This window comes from Lygodium microphyllum, chromosome 28, assembly GCF_053477565.2.
Source record: "Lygodium microphyllum isolate KBCC chromosome 28, Lygodium_microphyllum_v1.1.10, whole genome shotgun sequence".
Lineage (NCBI taxonomy): Eukaryota > Viridiplantae > Streptophyta > Polypodiopsida > Schizaeales > Lygodiaceae > Lygodium > Lygodium microphyllum.
In genome coordinates, this window is record NC_141162.1 from 1301828 (window position 1) to 1314894 (window position 13067).

A 13067-nucleotide genomic window follows, 5' to 3' on the forward strand; every position below is an offset into this window, starting at 1 on the left:
TTTGCAATAGTAAACCCTACCCTTCTCCGGTGCGATTTCCTAATTCTATCCTACTCTAAATGCAACACGAATCGAAAGCAAAATACTGAACTTATTTCTCCATGTTTCCTAATCATCAAACAAACAAAATAACCCAAAATACTTGTTTTGAAGATCAAAAATACCCAACTTCCTACCTATCTCAAGCTCCGGTTCGGGGATGAATCCCTTATTTCGATGCTCGATATGAGGCGCGCAAGTGCTCAAGCTTGAATCCGTTAGTCCCGGCAACGGAACCAAAATGTGGGAGCTTTTGCTCTACCGCTGAGACCCACGGACTGCTTATTGTTTCAAGCCTTCCAAGCGAGCTCTAATGGCTATCTCTCACCTAGTCGACGCATTGTCGATCCTACGAGTGTAGTGAGCTTACCTTAGTGCCGATATGAGTTGCCTCCTCTCTTCCACACACCAATAGCTCCACGATCCTAGATGCTAGCTTAAGCATCCTCAAGCATCCTCCACCTCCAAGCTCCATCCTCCATAGCCGCGCGCGCAAGAAGAGAGAAGGGAAGAGAAGAAGAAGAAGAGGAGATGGTGAAGAGCTTCACCCTCTTGATCCCTCACTCTCACACACACTCGCTCCCTCACACTCTCACACTCCCTCTCTCAAGAGCACACACAAGCAAGAAGGTGAGAAGGAGAGAAGAAGAAGAAGACTCCTTTTGCCACACACCAAAGAATGATCTCTTATTCACTTTTTGAACTTTATATATACAAACCCTAAAATCCTATGGGCACCCATCCCTTTTTTACATGACCGGCCATTGTGGCAAGGTCCTTTTTCCATTTTCCTCTTTTAGCCCTGTGCCTCTAGCTTACACCCGTCTAATATTTTACAATGGGCACAGGAGGGAGCCTGGAGCTCTTTTACAAGGATTTTTCGAGTTTTTTGAGGCGCCTTTTCTTTTAAGGTTGCACTTTTTGCCCGGGTTCATCTTTAGAGGCCGCTTGCGTGTCTTTGCTCTTTCTCCATCTTCCTTTGCTTTTTCTCTATCTTCCTTTGCTTTTCCTCTATTTTTCGCCATCTTGACTTGGGGTTAACAATGCACGTGAGGACTTTGTGAATGCATATATGTGTTTCTCTAGATTATGTGAAATTATATTTTTCAAAGATTGATAGAGAATATGTGTCATGTCATATGGGGTAGGGGCCATTGAGGCTTACTTTGTGAAGTGGATACAAGGTGTTGGGGATGATACAATATTTGAAGTTGACTATGATAAGGTAAAACTACTGCTTGAAATGGTTTTGCAAGGACGGGGTCCATTCATGACCTCATTGCATCTATATATAGTGATGTGTCTATTATGTGTGACTTTTCAAGATTTTTCAATGAGAGAGCAATTCTTGCTCCTCGAAATATAGAAGTGGATGTATTGAATGCAAAAGCTTTGGACACGATGCTTAGTGATGTGAGACAATATTTTAGTGCACATAGCATTGCTTGAGGTGATGAGAATTCATTTCTTTATACTATGGAGTACTTGAATTTACTTGATCTTTGGGAGGGCTTTCCTCCTCATTTGTTGTGTTTGAAGCTTAATGCCCCTATCATCTTGCTTCAAAATCTCGATCCATCTAAAGGATTGTGCAATGGTACAAGACTTATATGTAAGGGATTCAATAGTAAGATTATAGAGGGAGAGATAATAACAAGTAATAGCATTGGTGCAACTGTATTTATTCCAAGGATTACCTTCATTCCAAGTACATTGCATCTACATTTCATTATAAAACAAATACAATTACTCTAGAGCCCAAGATTCCGCAATCGCTTGCACGTATTGTTGAGAGATTGGAGTCTTTGTGTTTCCTCATGGCTTCTTAAGGGTTATTGCTCGAAGTTAGATATCATAGTTATGTTACATGTTACTTTGTTCCTCCTCCACTCAATGCCCATATTGTGTTACATTCACACACAAAGCGGATCCCTTCTCATTGGAAGTTGGACGTGATGGGAGCGCCAAGATCTTTGTTGCATTGTTGTATTGCACCAACTCAACATAGGAAAAACACAAGATTTTCAAGCTCATTCCCCTCATCTAGGTATGCATTATTTTTATTGGCATTGATATTTGGACATGCATAGTATATTTTAGAATTTCTTCATAAATGTCTTTGTAAGTGATCAACTAATTGTAAACTATGCTACATAACATGTGGAATGCAACAACTCAACACTTGTGTTGTGCAATATGTGGAAACATCACCCGTTCTAAATACTATGATAGGGTTCCCAATGCATGTAGCTGTGCCAAAACCCGTTCCTATTTCTAATAATTCACGGAAGAAGGGATCGTTTTAACAATGTTCCTTTTTTGTGTGTGTAGGATTGCAATTGCTAGCGAACTTGATTACTTGGGTATCTTTGCTGTCACTTTTTTCTTTTTTTTGCATTGTGCGAATGCACAAAATAGCCTTGCGTAGCTTCGTATGCTAACCATCTTCATTTGCACATGTGTGTTTGAATGAGGAAAAACATGAGACATTAGAAGTGTGCAATATGACATTTACTATCATCACATATTACTCTTATCAATTCATATTAGGTTTATCAATTCGCAGAAGTATGGTTGACTCAAAGCCTACGACAGCAAAGGTATCAAGATTCAACACCACATTAAGGTCCAAAACAATCATTACCCTGCAGACACAGCAACGCGGGTCGTGGAACTCTAGTGGGTATAAATAAGACAGGTTCCTTCGAGAAGGTCCAATGGTGGAATAATCAGACGTTTAGATCATTTCAGTCAATCTGTCCAATCCATACTGCTTGCTTTCATGGCAGTTCCTGTGCTCACCCAAGCTCCTGCACATCAGACGTTTCTTTTGGATTCTCCTGCACGCGTATCGGCTGTAACCAGCCCAGGCGTTACGCATACATCCCCCAAGAAGCCACTGTGGATCGATAGCTTGTGTGATCTGAGCTCGATTCGAGAAGAGCTGAGAAAACCACGGCAAATAACAGCATGGGAAAAAGAAAAAGAAGGAGAAGAAGAGGCTGAAGAAGGCTACGATTGCAGTTATGACAATGATGATGATGATTCTGGACAGTTTTGTGCAGGGAAGAAAAATAAAAGAAGTGAGGCCAAGGCAGAGGACAAGGAAGGCATGCTGGTTCTTAGCGGCAGTAGACGCCGTACAATGCTGCAACAAGATTCTGTTAAGCTAACCATCTTTTTGGCCTTGTTGAAGGCTTGCACTGAAACTAAAGATCTCAAGAGAGGTTGCAGAGTGCATGCGGACATTGTTCGAATGGGGCTGTTGGAGAAAAATATTGTTATTGGCAATGCTGTAGTGAGCATGTATGCCAAATGTGGTTCACTCACAAAAGCGCAGGAAGTGTGTGATAAGCTTCCAGTTCGAAATGTAGTTTCATGGAATGCGTTGATCTCAGGTTATTCCCAACATGGGAACACACAGCAAGCAGTCGAATGTTTTCAACAGATGCAAATCGAGGGAGTCTCTCCAAATGCAGTCACCTTTGCCTCTATCTTGAAAGTATGTGGCAGCATAGGGGATGCAGATAAGGGCCAGGAAATACATGCTATGATTGTCAAAGAGGGATTACTGGAAACAGACATAATTGTCGGCACGGCGCTAGTAGATATGTATGCCAAATGTGGCCTGCTTGCAAAAGCACAAGGAGTGTTTGACAAGCTTCCAACACACAATGTTGTCTCATGGAGTGTGCTTATTGCTGGCTATGCTCAAGATGGACATGGTGAGGTAGCCTTGGCCTGTTTTGAAGCCATGCAGCTTGAGGGCATCTGCCCTGATGAAGTCACTTTTACTTGCATCTTGAAAGTTTGTGGGAGCATAGGAGCTATCGACAAAGGCCAAGAGATACATGCTCAGATTGCAAGAGAGGGATTGCTGAAAAGGAACATTGTTGTTGGTACTGCCTTGGTGGATATGTATGCCAAATGTGGCCTGCTTGAAAAAGCACAAGAAGCTTTTGATCAGCTTCCAATGCGGGATGTAGTCTTATGGAACACACTAATTGCAGGCTACGCCCAACATGGGCATGGTGAAAAAGCTCTTACTGTTTATAAATTGATGCAAGATGAGGGCTTCTGTCCAAATGCAACCACCTTTGTTTGTATCTTGAAAGCTTGTAGCAATATAGGAGCGGCAGATAAGGGCCAAGAAATACATGCAAAGTTTGTTGGGGAGAGGTTTCTGCAAAATGATATTTTTACTGGCAATGCTTTGTTAGACATGTATGCCAAGTGTGGCCTGCTTGCAAAAGCACAAGAAGTGTTCGAAACACTTCCATTTCGAGATGTGGTCTCATGGAGTTCACTAATTGCTGGATATGCCCAGCACGGTCACGGTGAGCAAGCACTGAGTTATTTTGAACGAATGCAACTTGAGAAGTTCTCTCCAGATGCAGTCACCTTTGTTTCCGTCTTGAAAGCTTGTGGCAGCATAGGGGCCGCAAGCAAGGGCCAGGAGATACATGCCAAGATTGCTAGAGAGGGGTTTTTGAAGAGTGATATTTTTGCTGGCAATGCTTTGGTGGATATGTATGCGAAATGTGGCTTGCTTGCTAAAGCACATGATGTGTTTGACAAGCTTCTATTTAGGGATGTAGTCTCATGGAATGCATTAATCACAGGATATGCTCTGCTTGGAAAGGCGAAAAATGTGTTTGACTTATTTGACAAGATGATAGCAGAAGGTGTCAAACCAGATTCTGTCACTTTTATTATTGTCCTGAATGCATGCAGTTATGCAGGCCTATTGGCTAAAGGAAAATTGTATTTTGAAACTATGAGTAAATGCTATGGCATCATCCCAACATTAGAACATCATACTTGTATGGTTGATCTATTGGCACGTGCAGGGCACATAGAGCAAGCGGTAGCAGCAATCAAGGAAATGCCATTTTTGGCTAATCTTACAATGTGGCTTTCTGTGTTGAGTGCTTGTCAAAAATGGGGAAATCTGATACTTGGAAGACTAGCCTTTGAGCATGCAGTCCAATTGGATGAAAAAGATGCTGCAGCTTATGTCTCTATGAGTAATATCTATGCAAATGCTGGGAGGCAAGAAGATGCAGACAAGGTTGAAGCTATGAGAGTTCAAAAGCAAGCATTGATGAAGCCGGAACACAGTTGGTGGACTGATCTGAGCGGTAATGTCCATTCCTTTTATGTGGATAATAAAAAGCATCCATGGAGTGAAAGCATTTATGCTAAACTAGAATATCTTGCTAATAAAATGTCAGAGGATGGGAATTCACCACAATCATATTGGATGTCACAGGAGATGTTTGTAGATGGAGGAAAACGTGTATTGTGTGGTCACACTGAGAAGTTTGCTATTGCATGTGCTCTTATAAGTACACCCAAAGGGTCATCCATACATGTGGTGAAAGATATGCAGACATGCAGTAGTTGTCATGCTGCCATATCACTTGTATCAAAAATTGAGAAGCGCAGAATCCTTATTAAAGATGCAAATTGTTTTCATGTGTTCGAAGATGGAGTGTGTGCTTGTGGGCACGATTGGTGATGGTATGTATCTACCGCTTTATGGGTAACACAAAAAAAGCTGAAAAGGTATCATTACAAGGAATGCGGATACAAGGACTATGGAGACTTAATCTTTTACAAGGGCCACCTATACTTATCATATTACAAGTAATAACCAATCAAAACACAGTACAACAGCCCTGGCAGCTGAACCAGGAACAACTACAAAGCCATTGGGGTGGGGTGCAATGCCATCTTGGACCTCCCTCTTTTAGCTAGCACAAGCTCTGTGGATTTTTACACTGAGAGCAAGCGTATGAATGGCCTCTAGCCAAATGGAAGCAATTCTGGAACCAGTAGAAATCTTTTGATCCGCCCAAGGTTCTCCCAAGGCTCTCGTATGATGTTGATGGTCATGTCAGAGCCAGACGATGAAAGATCTCTAGCCCATAGAAGCATTTTATGAAGCCAGTCAAGGTATGCTCCCTGCCAGGTTTGCTCACCAGCTCTGCAAGTGAATTATTGTCCACACCTTGTACTGGCTCTTTCAACAGCTTCTCTATGCCTACAGGTGACCAGACTGCCAAGACAAGTCTGAGCCATCACAATTTGGTATTGTAAGGAATCTACTGGTACCTAGTGCTTCCGATGACTGCTGGGTCTTGGAAGGAGCCAACAGGACCAAAGCGAATATTCCTTGAGACCACCGGCACTTTAAAAGCCTCCCTTGATCCTCTCATCAATCATGTTACTCTCCTAGTCTTTCTTTCAAGGGCCTTCAATGTTGGTCCTGCTGCCAATAAACACTTCGCCCATCTTCACTGAATGTATATAACAATCCCTGCTCATCTTTCCCAAGGAACCTGAAAGGGAACAGGTTGCTACTCTTGCTCATCCTCTTCCATGACAAGTTTGACCATCTCAATAACTTCAAAATCCTCCCTAGAGCCATTCTTTCCACAGAACTTGCAAGTTGCAACTGCTAAGGGCACTGTGATCTGATGGGCTTAGCCATCTGATTGGGGTGTTTGCATGGTAATGGCTAGCATCTTGCTGCTGTACATTGGTAATTATTGGAGCTATTTTCATCAGCTGGAGACCTTGCAGCACCACTTGAGGCAGGATTCTGTGTTTCCTACTTTCGTTTCAGGTCATGTGGGTACTTTTCTAGCATGCACCTTCCAGCCGGTCTTGCATTGGCTGGAGGAGATATCAGTTCAAAGCTGCTTCTGCTGTAACAGCGTGAAGTTCATTCTCTGCTCTTCCTTCTGATGTCTTTCTTTCACTTGGCTCCATAATTCTTTGCACAAGCCCGTCTCCTTGCTTGATCTTCCGTGCCATCAAGTGCAGGTGCCAGGTATTGTATTCTCCCAATCATGGTCTGATATTCACATGAATATAAAAAAAAAGTTTCTTTAGCTTCTCTTTAACTTTGATCTGCCACAATGTGTGTTGCAGATCTTTGGTTGCTGCTAGATAGTTCCTGTGCTTCCTATCATCACTCTTGGCGGAAGGCAGAATTGAATAGTGCCTTCCACTTCTCTTCTGCATTTAGCGTGGTGTGAGGTACCATGTTGCTTACCCTTCTCTTTTTGTCTTTCTGTCTTGGCTTTGGCTGTACATTTAGGCTTACGCTACTCTGATGCTTCTGCAGAGCGATTTCCCTTCTTCTCTCAGCACTAATGTTGAAGGTGTGTCTCTTTTATATTTCAATTTCGAGAGCAACTGACCTTCCTCTCTAGCAATTGTGCATTTGCTCCTCCTAACAACTTCCAAACACATCATTCTGAATAGATAACATCAACCTGAATAATCCTCCTCTTGGGTACACCAGAATTTTGGGAAGATGGAAGAAGCACACCGTTCTCCTGCATAGGCTAGCATAATCAAAATATCAAAACCAAATTTGTGTACATAAACTGCACTGTTTGGAAGGTAGAAGGCTTATGATGATAGATTTTTCCTCTGTTTTTATGCTTGTGCATTTCTGGGTTTTAAGAAAAATCCACGAGTAGCAACTGCCAACTGCGCAGGATTATAAAAGGGGTGCAGTTGTTTGTTCTTTTCATGATTCCATATGATTCATTGCATGAATTAGTTGCACATTTCTGTTCTTTTTTAATGCAAATAACATTTCATGTCATCCTCTTGTGCCATGTGCCATGTGCCATGTGCCATGTGCCATGTTATTTTCATGGTCTCTCGCTTCACTTGCACGTGAAGATAATCAATGCACATTTGAAAAAGGATGGGAAAGTTGGGTAGGGTGGTTGAGTGGAGTACACTTGGGAATTTATCTTAGAATGCCCACCATGCATACGTGAAGTGTGCATAGTGGATCCAAAAGTGGGAATGGAATGGCTAGGCATGGGCATGGTGATTGCATGAGTAGCCCATGGAGGAGGGACAGGGACACATGGGGTAGAGGATGGAAATCCTTGGGTAAGAGTGACCCTTTGAGTGTGTGATAGTGTTATGGGAGTGTGCAATGAAAAGAGGAAAGTGAACACGGAGAGGAGACCAAGAGAGAATGCAAGCGAGAGAAGGAACAATGTGATTGCAATGGCTGAAGGTACAAAGCTGCAACAGTTAGCTCCAACACGTAGCTCTACATGTTAGTGTGGGTGCTAGACCATAGTAGGGGGATGAGAGAATGAGGAGGGTTGGTTGATCACGAAGGATCAATGATGGATACTGAGAGTGGGAGGGTAGGCCGCCTATAAATAGGTAAATTGGGGCCACAATTGGTAATAAAGTGGCCAGGCCTAAAAGATGGATGCCCATGACAGCCAAAAGTGCCCAAAAAGAAATGCACTAATGTGCTCTCCATCTAAAGTGCCTAAAACATATAAAATGGCAAACAAATACAATGTTAGAGCTCTTGATGTCCTCGTCTTTTTGAGAAGTTGAGCTCTACATGAACTGGCATCCACTACACCTTGGTGATGTTGCAAGATATTGCTCACTGTCATTTTAGGTGATCGACATGGGGATACGCCAGTGGTTCTACAGCTAGATTACACCATAGTTGTTAGGTATGAAAGCTACGATAAGGTACGGTACGATAAAATAAATGGTACCTTATATGATTTTATAAGGTACGGTACAATATTAGTACGAAAAAAAAGATTAAGATGCTTTTTTAAATAACAAAAATCATAAATCATTAAATGATAGAATACATGTTTAAAGTGGAAATAGCCATTTCATTACAAAGTAAGATGAATACATGAGGATGACCATCGCGGTCGCATGGGCTACACAAAACATGCGATATAACTACAGTCTAGTATATCTGATACAAAAAAGAGAGAGACCTATGAATCTATGATGAGGCATCACTATCATCATCATCATGAGAACCATCTGAGTGCTCATCAAGGAAGTTTGAAGATGACTCCTCGACATTAGATGATGAGACACACTCGTACTCATCCTCACTGATGAGGTTACCATCATCATCAAATGATGGCTCCCTTGGTGGCGACTGTGTAGGCAAGGGGGGGATGTCATCATGAGTTGCAGGATGTGAGCTATTAGAGCCGTGTCTTACATATGTATGTAAGCCACTCGAACCACCCCTCCTCGATGTTGGAGGGTGTCGAATGACCATGCCCCTACTACCACTACTCAAACTCGTCGCCCATGTGCATGCTGACTGCGAGTGTCATGAGTATCTGTTGCTATAAGCTCTCTATAGAGCTCTGCAAAAATCATATTCTCCTCCTTGTCCACCTCCTGATGTACACTCGGAAGAGTGTCGCCCGTCAACTCGAATGTATCAACATTTATCTACACAATGTAGTGATGTACGTAAGATTGTAAATGCTGAAGTCTAAATTGTAAAGTATGAAATTCAAAGTTCAAAGTTTAAAACAATAAATTTTAAATTTTATGGTTAGGTGTTTAAACTTTACTTGCTTCAGACTACCCATGCTCATCATAGCCCTTATCATACATAAGTTAGTGCAGTAATAGACTAGCCGCTCTAACTGTTGTGTGCTAAGCCGATTGCAAATCTTTGTGTGAATGAGAGCATAGGCACTCTAGTCTCTCACATGCACCCAAAGAGTAATCTTGGGCAAGGACCCTCATGGCTAAGGACTGAAGGGTCTCCAATGCGTATCCAAAGTTTTGCCACCAAATAAAGGCTTCACAAGTGACTCTCTCCTCCAACAAGTGGAAGAAGCAAAAGCCACATGCCCTCTCTGATCTGCGTAGCATCCTAGCTCCTCAAGTACTGCATTGTGGTCATCCACAGGAACCACACGAGTCAAATAAGCAAGCTGGTCCAAATGGAAGTCTCTATCATCCATGACTGCCGGTGACTTGTAGGCCGGACGTACCAATGCAGCAAAACCATGGATGGGCTTATGCATCCATGCTCATCTCCTCTCTGCTCTCTCTAAAACATGTGCACGCTGTCTCTATGATCATTGTACAAGCACGTGCCTCCACCAATGCCGCTCTAAAGAAGTGAATGAGAAGGCCCATGATGGACCCCTCGCAATCACTCATACGTAACACCCTATAAAAGGGAGTCACGACAATGACAACGGCACGGACGTTTTGCCAAAATTGCTCATTAAGGTACAAGCGCTGCATGGCTTTGGCCTCCTTTGTCTCATGCTCCTCCCACTCATTCCATAGAGTGGACACCACTGTCTGGCGCAAGGCGGACTGCACCTCATAGTGTGGATACCACTGTCCGGACCGCACCTCATGAAGGCGCTCTAGCAATAACCACATGTAAGCAAAGTGAGTTGAAGAAGGCTTATTCAACTCCAGTGTGCTATGCTCACGATACATCGTAAGAACCTTTATCTTTATCGTGAAGAAGGTGACAATTGATGTAGCTTTGCAGACCACCCTCTTCACCTACTTGAGCTTCCCAATGTCCTCCATGAGCAAGTCCAAACAATGACTTGCACATGGAGTCCACACAATCGTGGGAAACTTGTTAGTCATTTCTTGGACAGTCGGTGGACAGCGGGTACGTCAGCAGCCACGTTAGCAAACTATGCAGGTGCCACGTGGCATCCTGTAGTCGGATAGTTTTACTGCAGTTGGCTGCATTTAATGCAGCCGACCTGGTATAGTTATTTTCTATTTTTCTGGCTATTTATAGCCAGTTTGTGGCACACTAGCAGTCATTCACTTCAGATTCTGATCTTGAGATCTATTGGCTAAGATAGACTGCGCTCGGGCTGACGGAGATCGAGGTCATCAAGTTGAAGACATGCAGATATTTCCTCTGCCCCCGTGTATATTTCTGCACTCTTATACAGCATACTACATTGTAGATTTTTTGCGTTTACACTGTCTCCTTTTCTCTCTCTCTCTTCTCTCTGTGTTCACTCTCTCTCAGTCTACGTCCTACGCTTCCGCATCGCTGCACTTTGACATGGTATCAGAGCGGTAAAGATGGACTGATTGAGGGTTGAATCTATCTGAAGAGGAGATTTCAGCGCGACACAAGATCGCATTTCCAGGATTCGAGGGCGAGTGGGAGGGCTGCGCATCGGATCAAGGCTGAAGCGAGCGTGGGCGTGCGGGAAAGAAGTCTAATCGGTGAATTTGTTGCAGGTTATTGCTGTTCGAAGGGGAGAAAGGCTGCGTTTGAGGCCTTCCATTGCAGATTTTACTTTTTCATTGCCTTCGGCGGGTGAAGAAGGTTTGGGCAATGGAGGAACCAGCCCTAGAAGGCTGCGTTTACACAGTCAGAGGGGGCCGATTTTGTGTTTGTGTAGGTATTACAGGTTAACATGTCTACAGAGACTGATTTGGAGTTCCAGGCGATAATGGATAGGAAGGTGCCTGAGCTTTTCCATCGGATCAAAAGCTTGATGGTGACAATTACCGCATCTGGCGGGTGGTGATGATGGCCATTTTGGAGTCTTATGATTTGGCGGAACTGGTGATGGAGGAGATTCACAGGCCCTCGGTGAGGGATGAGTCCACTCTCTCCTCCAATGCTCGTGCGGAGTTGAACAAGGCTCAGTCTCATTGGGACAAATTGAATTCCAGGATTCGATCTTTTTTGTTTCTGTCTTGCACCACAACCGTGATGGCTCACATCAAGCACTTGATGGTGGCTCGTAAGATATGGCTGGAGCTCGACCAGATGTACAACTGGATGACCCTGATGAAGCGGGTTTCTTTGGAGCTGCAGATGCGGACCTTGTTCGTGAATAAGTCTTCTTCGCTTCGGGAACACATCAACGAGCTTCGGCAGCTTCAGATGCAGGTTCAAAATGCGGGGAAGCCTATTTCCTCCGAAGACATGGTGATCACATTACTGTCCCAGTTGCCGCCACGATTCGGTTCCTTTTATTCCGCTCTTATTGCTTCAGGGTGGGAGTCGACTCTTCGGTGGGAAGAGTTGGTTCCTATGGTCTTGGACCAAGAGTAACAATTGAAGGGACAAAATACTTCCAAATCGGAAGCTTTGGTCGGTCAAGCCTCTCAGAAGAAGGGGAAGGATCAAAAGAAGGAGGACAACAAATCCAAGAAGGACAAGGAGAAGGAATCGACTTGCCATATTTATGGTAAGACCGGTCATTGGAAGAAGGATTGCCCTGACAAAGACAAGAAGGACGCCAAGAAGAAGGACACGAAGGATTCTAGAGTGGTGGCTACATCCTCATCAGCTGCTTTTCTACACTTAGCAATCATTGAGGACTCTACATCGAAGACTTCTGATGCTATGATGGTAGCTCCCCAGGCTAGAGAGTCGATTGTGGACAGTGGTGTCTCACGGCATATGACTCCTTTTTCTGATGGTGTTGCCCATTTGCGACCTTCGCGTGGGCAGATTCTCATTAGAGATAGCTCTTCTGTGTCTATTGCTGCGCGGGGTGAGATGCAGCTTATTTAATATGGATGTGGTAGTATCCACACTTCCGAGGTGTTGCATGTGCCAGGATTGGGGTATCATTTGCTTTCGGTCCATAAGATTTGTGCTCTTGGTCTCTTGGTGGAGTTTGACAGTGATACTGTTCGCGTCCTTGATCGTGGATCGAGAAAGGTTCTCTCTACAGGGTATGAGGATGGCATCTACAAGTTGAAGTTTTCCCCAGCTTTTACCTCTCTTCTTCTTACTTCTCAGACACAGTTCGAGCTTTGGCATGCTCGGTTTGGTCACCTGAAGTACGAGTACCTTTGGAAGGCGTCGCGAGGGTTGTTTGTTTGAGGATTGCGGGACATAGTGGTGAGCCATCAGCCATGTGTCTCTTGCATTCGTGGGAAACCGCATTAGGATGCGATTCCCGATAAAGATTCTAGGCGGTCTACTTCACCCATGGAGCTTGTATTTACAGATCTTTGTGGCCCGATGAGGACCGAGTCTGTGAAGGGGAGTTTGTACTTCATGTTGATCGTAGATGACTACAGCAGGATGACTTGGGTCTATTTCTTGACTTTGAAGTCAGAGGCTTTCTTTTACTTCAAGGATTGGCTTCTCTTTGAGGAGAACCGTCCTGGCTGGCGACTGAAGACCTTGCGTTCAGATAAGGGAGGTGAATTTATGTCTAATGAGTTTGCTCATT

General features: G+C 43.8%; 2 protein-coding genes across 2 annotated transcripts in view; one reads left to right on the forward strand and one right to left on the reverse strand.

The window, feature by feature from the left end:
* Positions 1–2603: 2603 nt before the first annotated feature.
* Positions 2604–7605, forward strand: LOC148011118 (putative pentatricopeptide repeat-containing protein At3g15130). Its single transcript, XM_087670145.1, has 3 exons — positions 2604–6877; positions 6979–7086; positions 7175–7605. Exon 1 carries the CDS (start codon positions 2822–2824, stop codon positions 5558–5560), a length of 2739 nt encoding a protein of 912 aa, XP_087526271.1. The 5' UTR covers positions 2604–2821; the 3' UTR covers positions 5561–6877; positions 6979–7086; positions 7175–7605.
* Positions 5934–13067, reverse strand: part of LOC148011119 (uncharacterized) — a 108960-nt gene continuing 101826 nt past the window's right edge. Inside the window, exon 5 of the mRNA XM_087669887.1 lies at positions 5934–6100. Within this exon, the coding sequence (XP_087526013.1) occupies positions 5934–6100 (167 nt within the window). The remainder of the gene's footprint in view (positions 6101–13067) is intronic.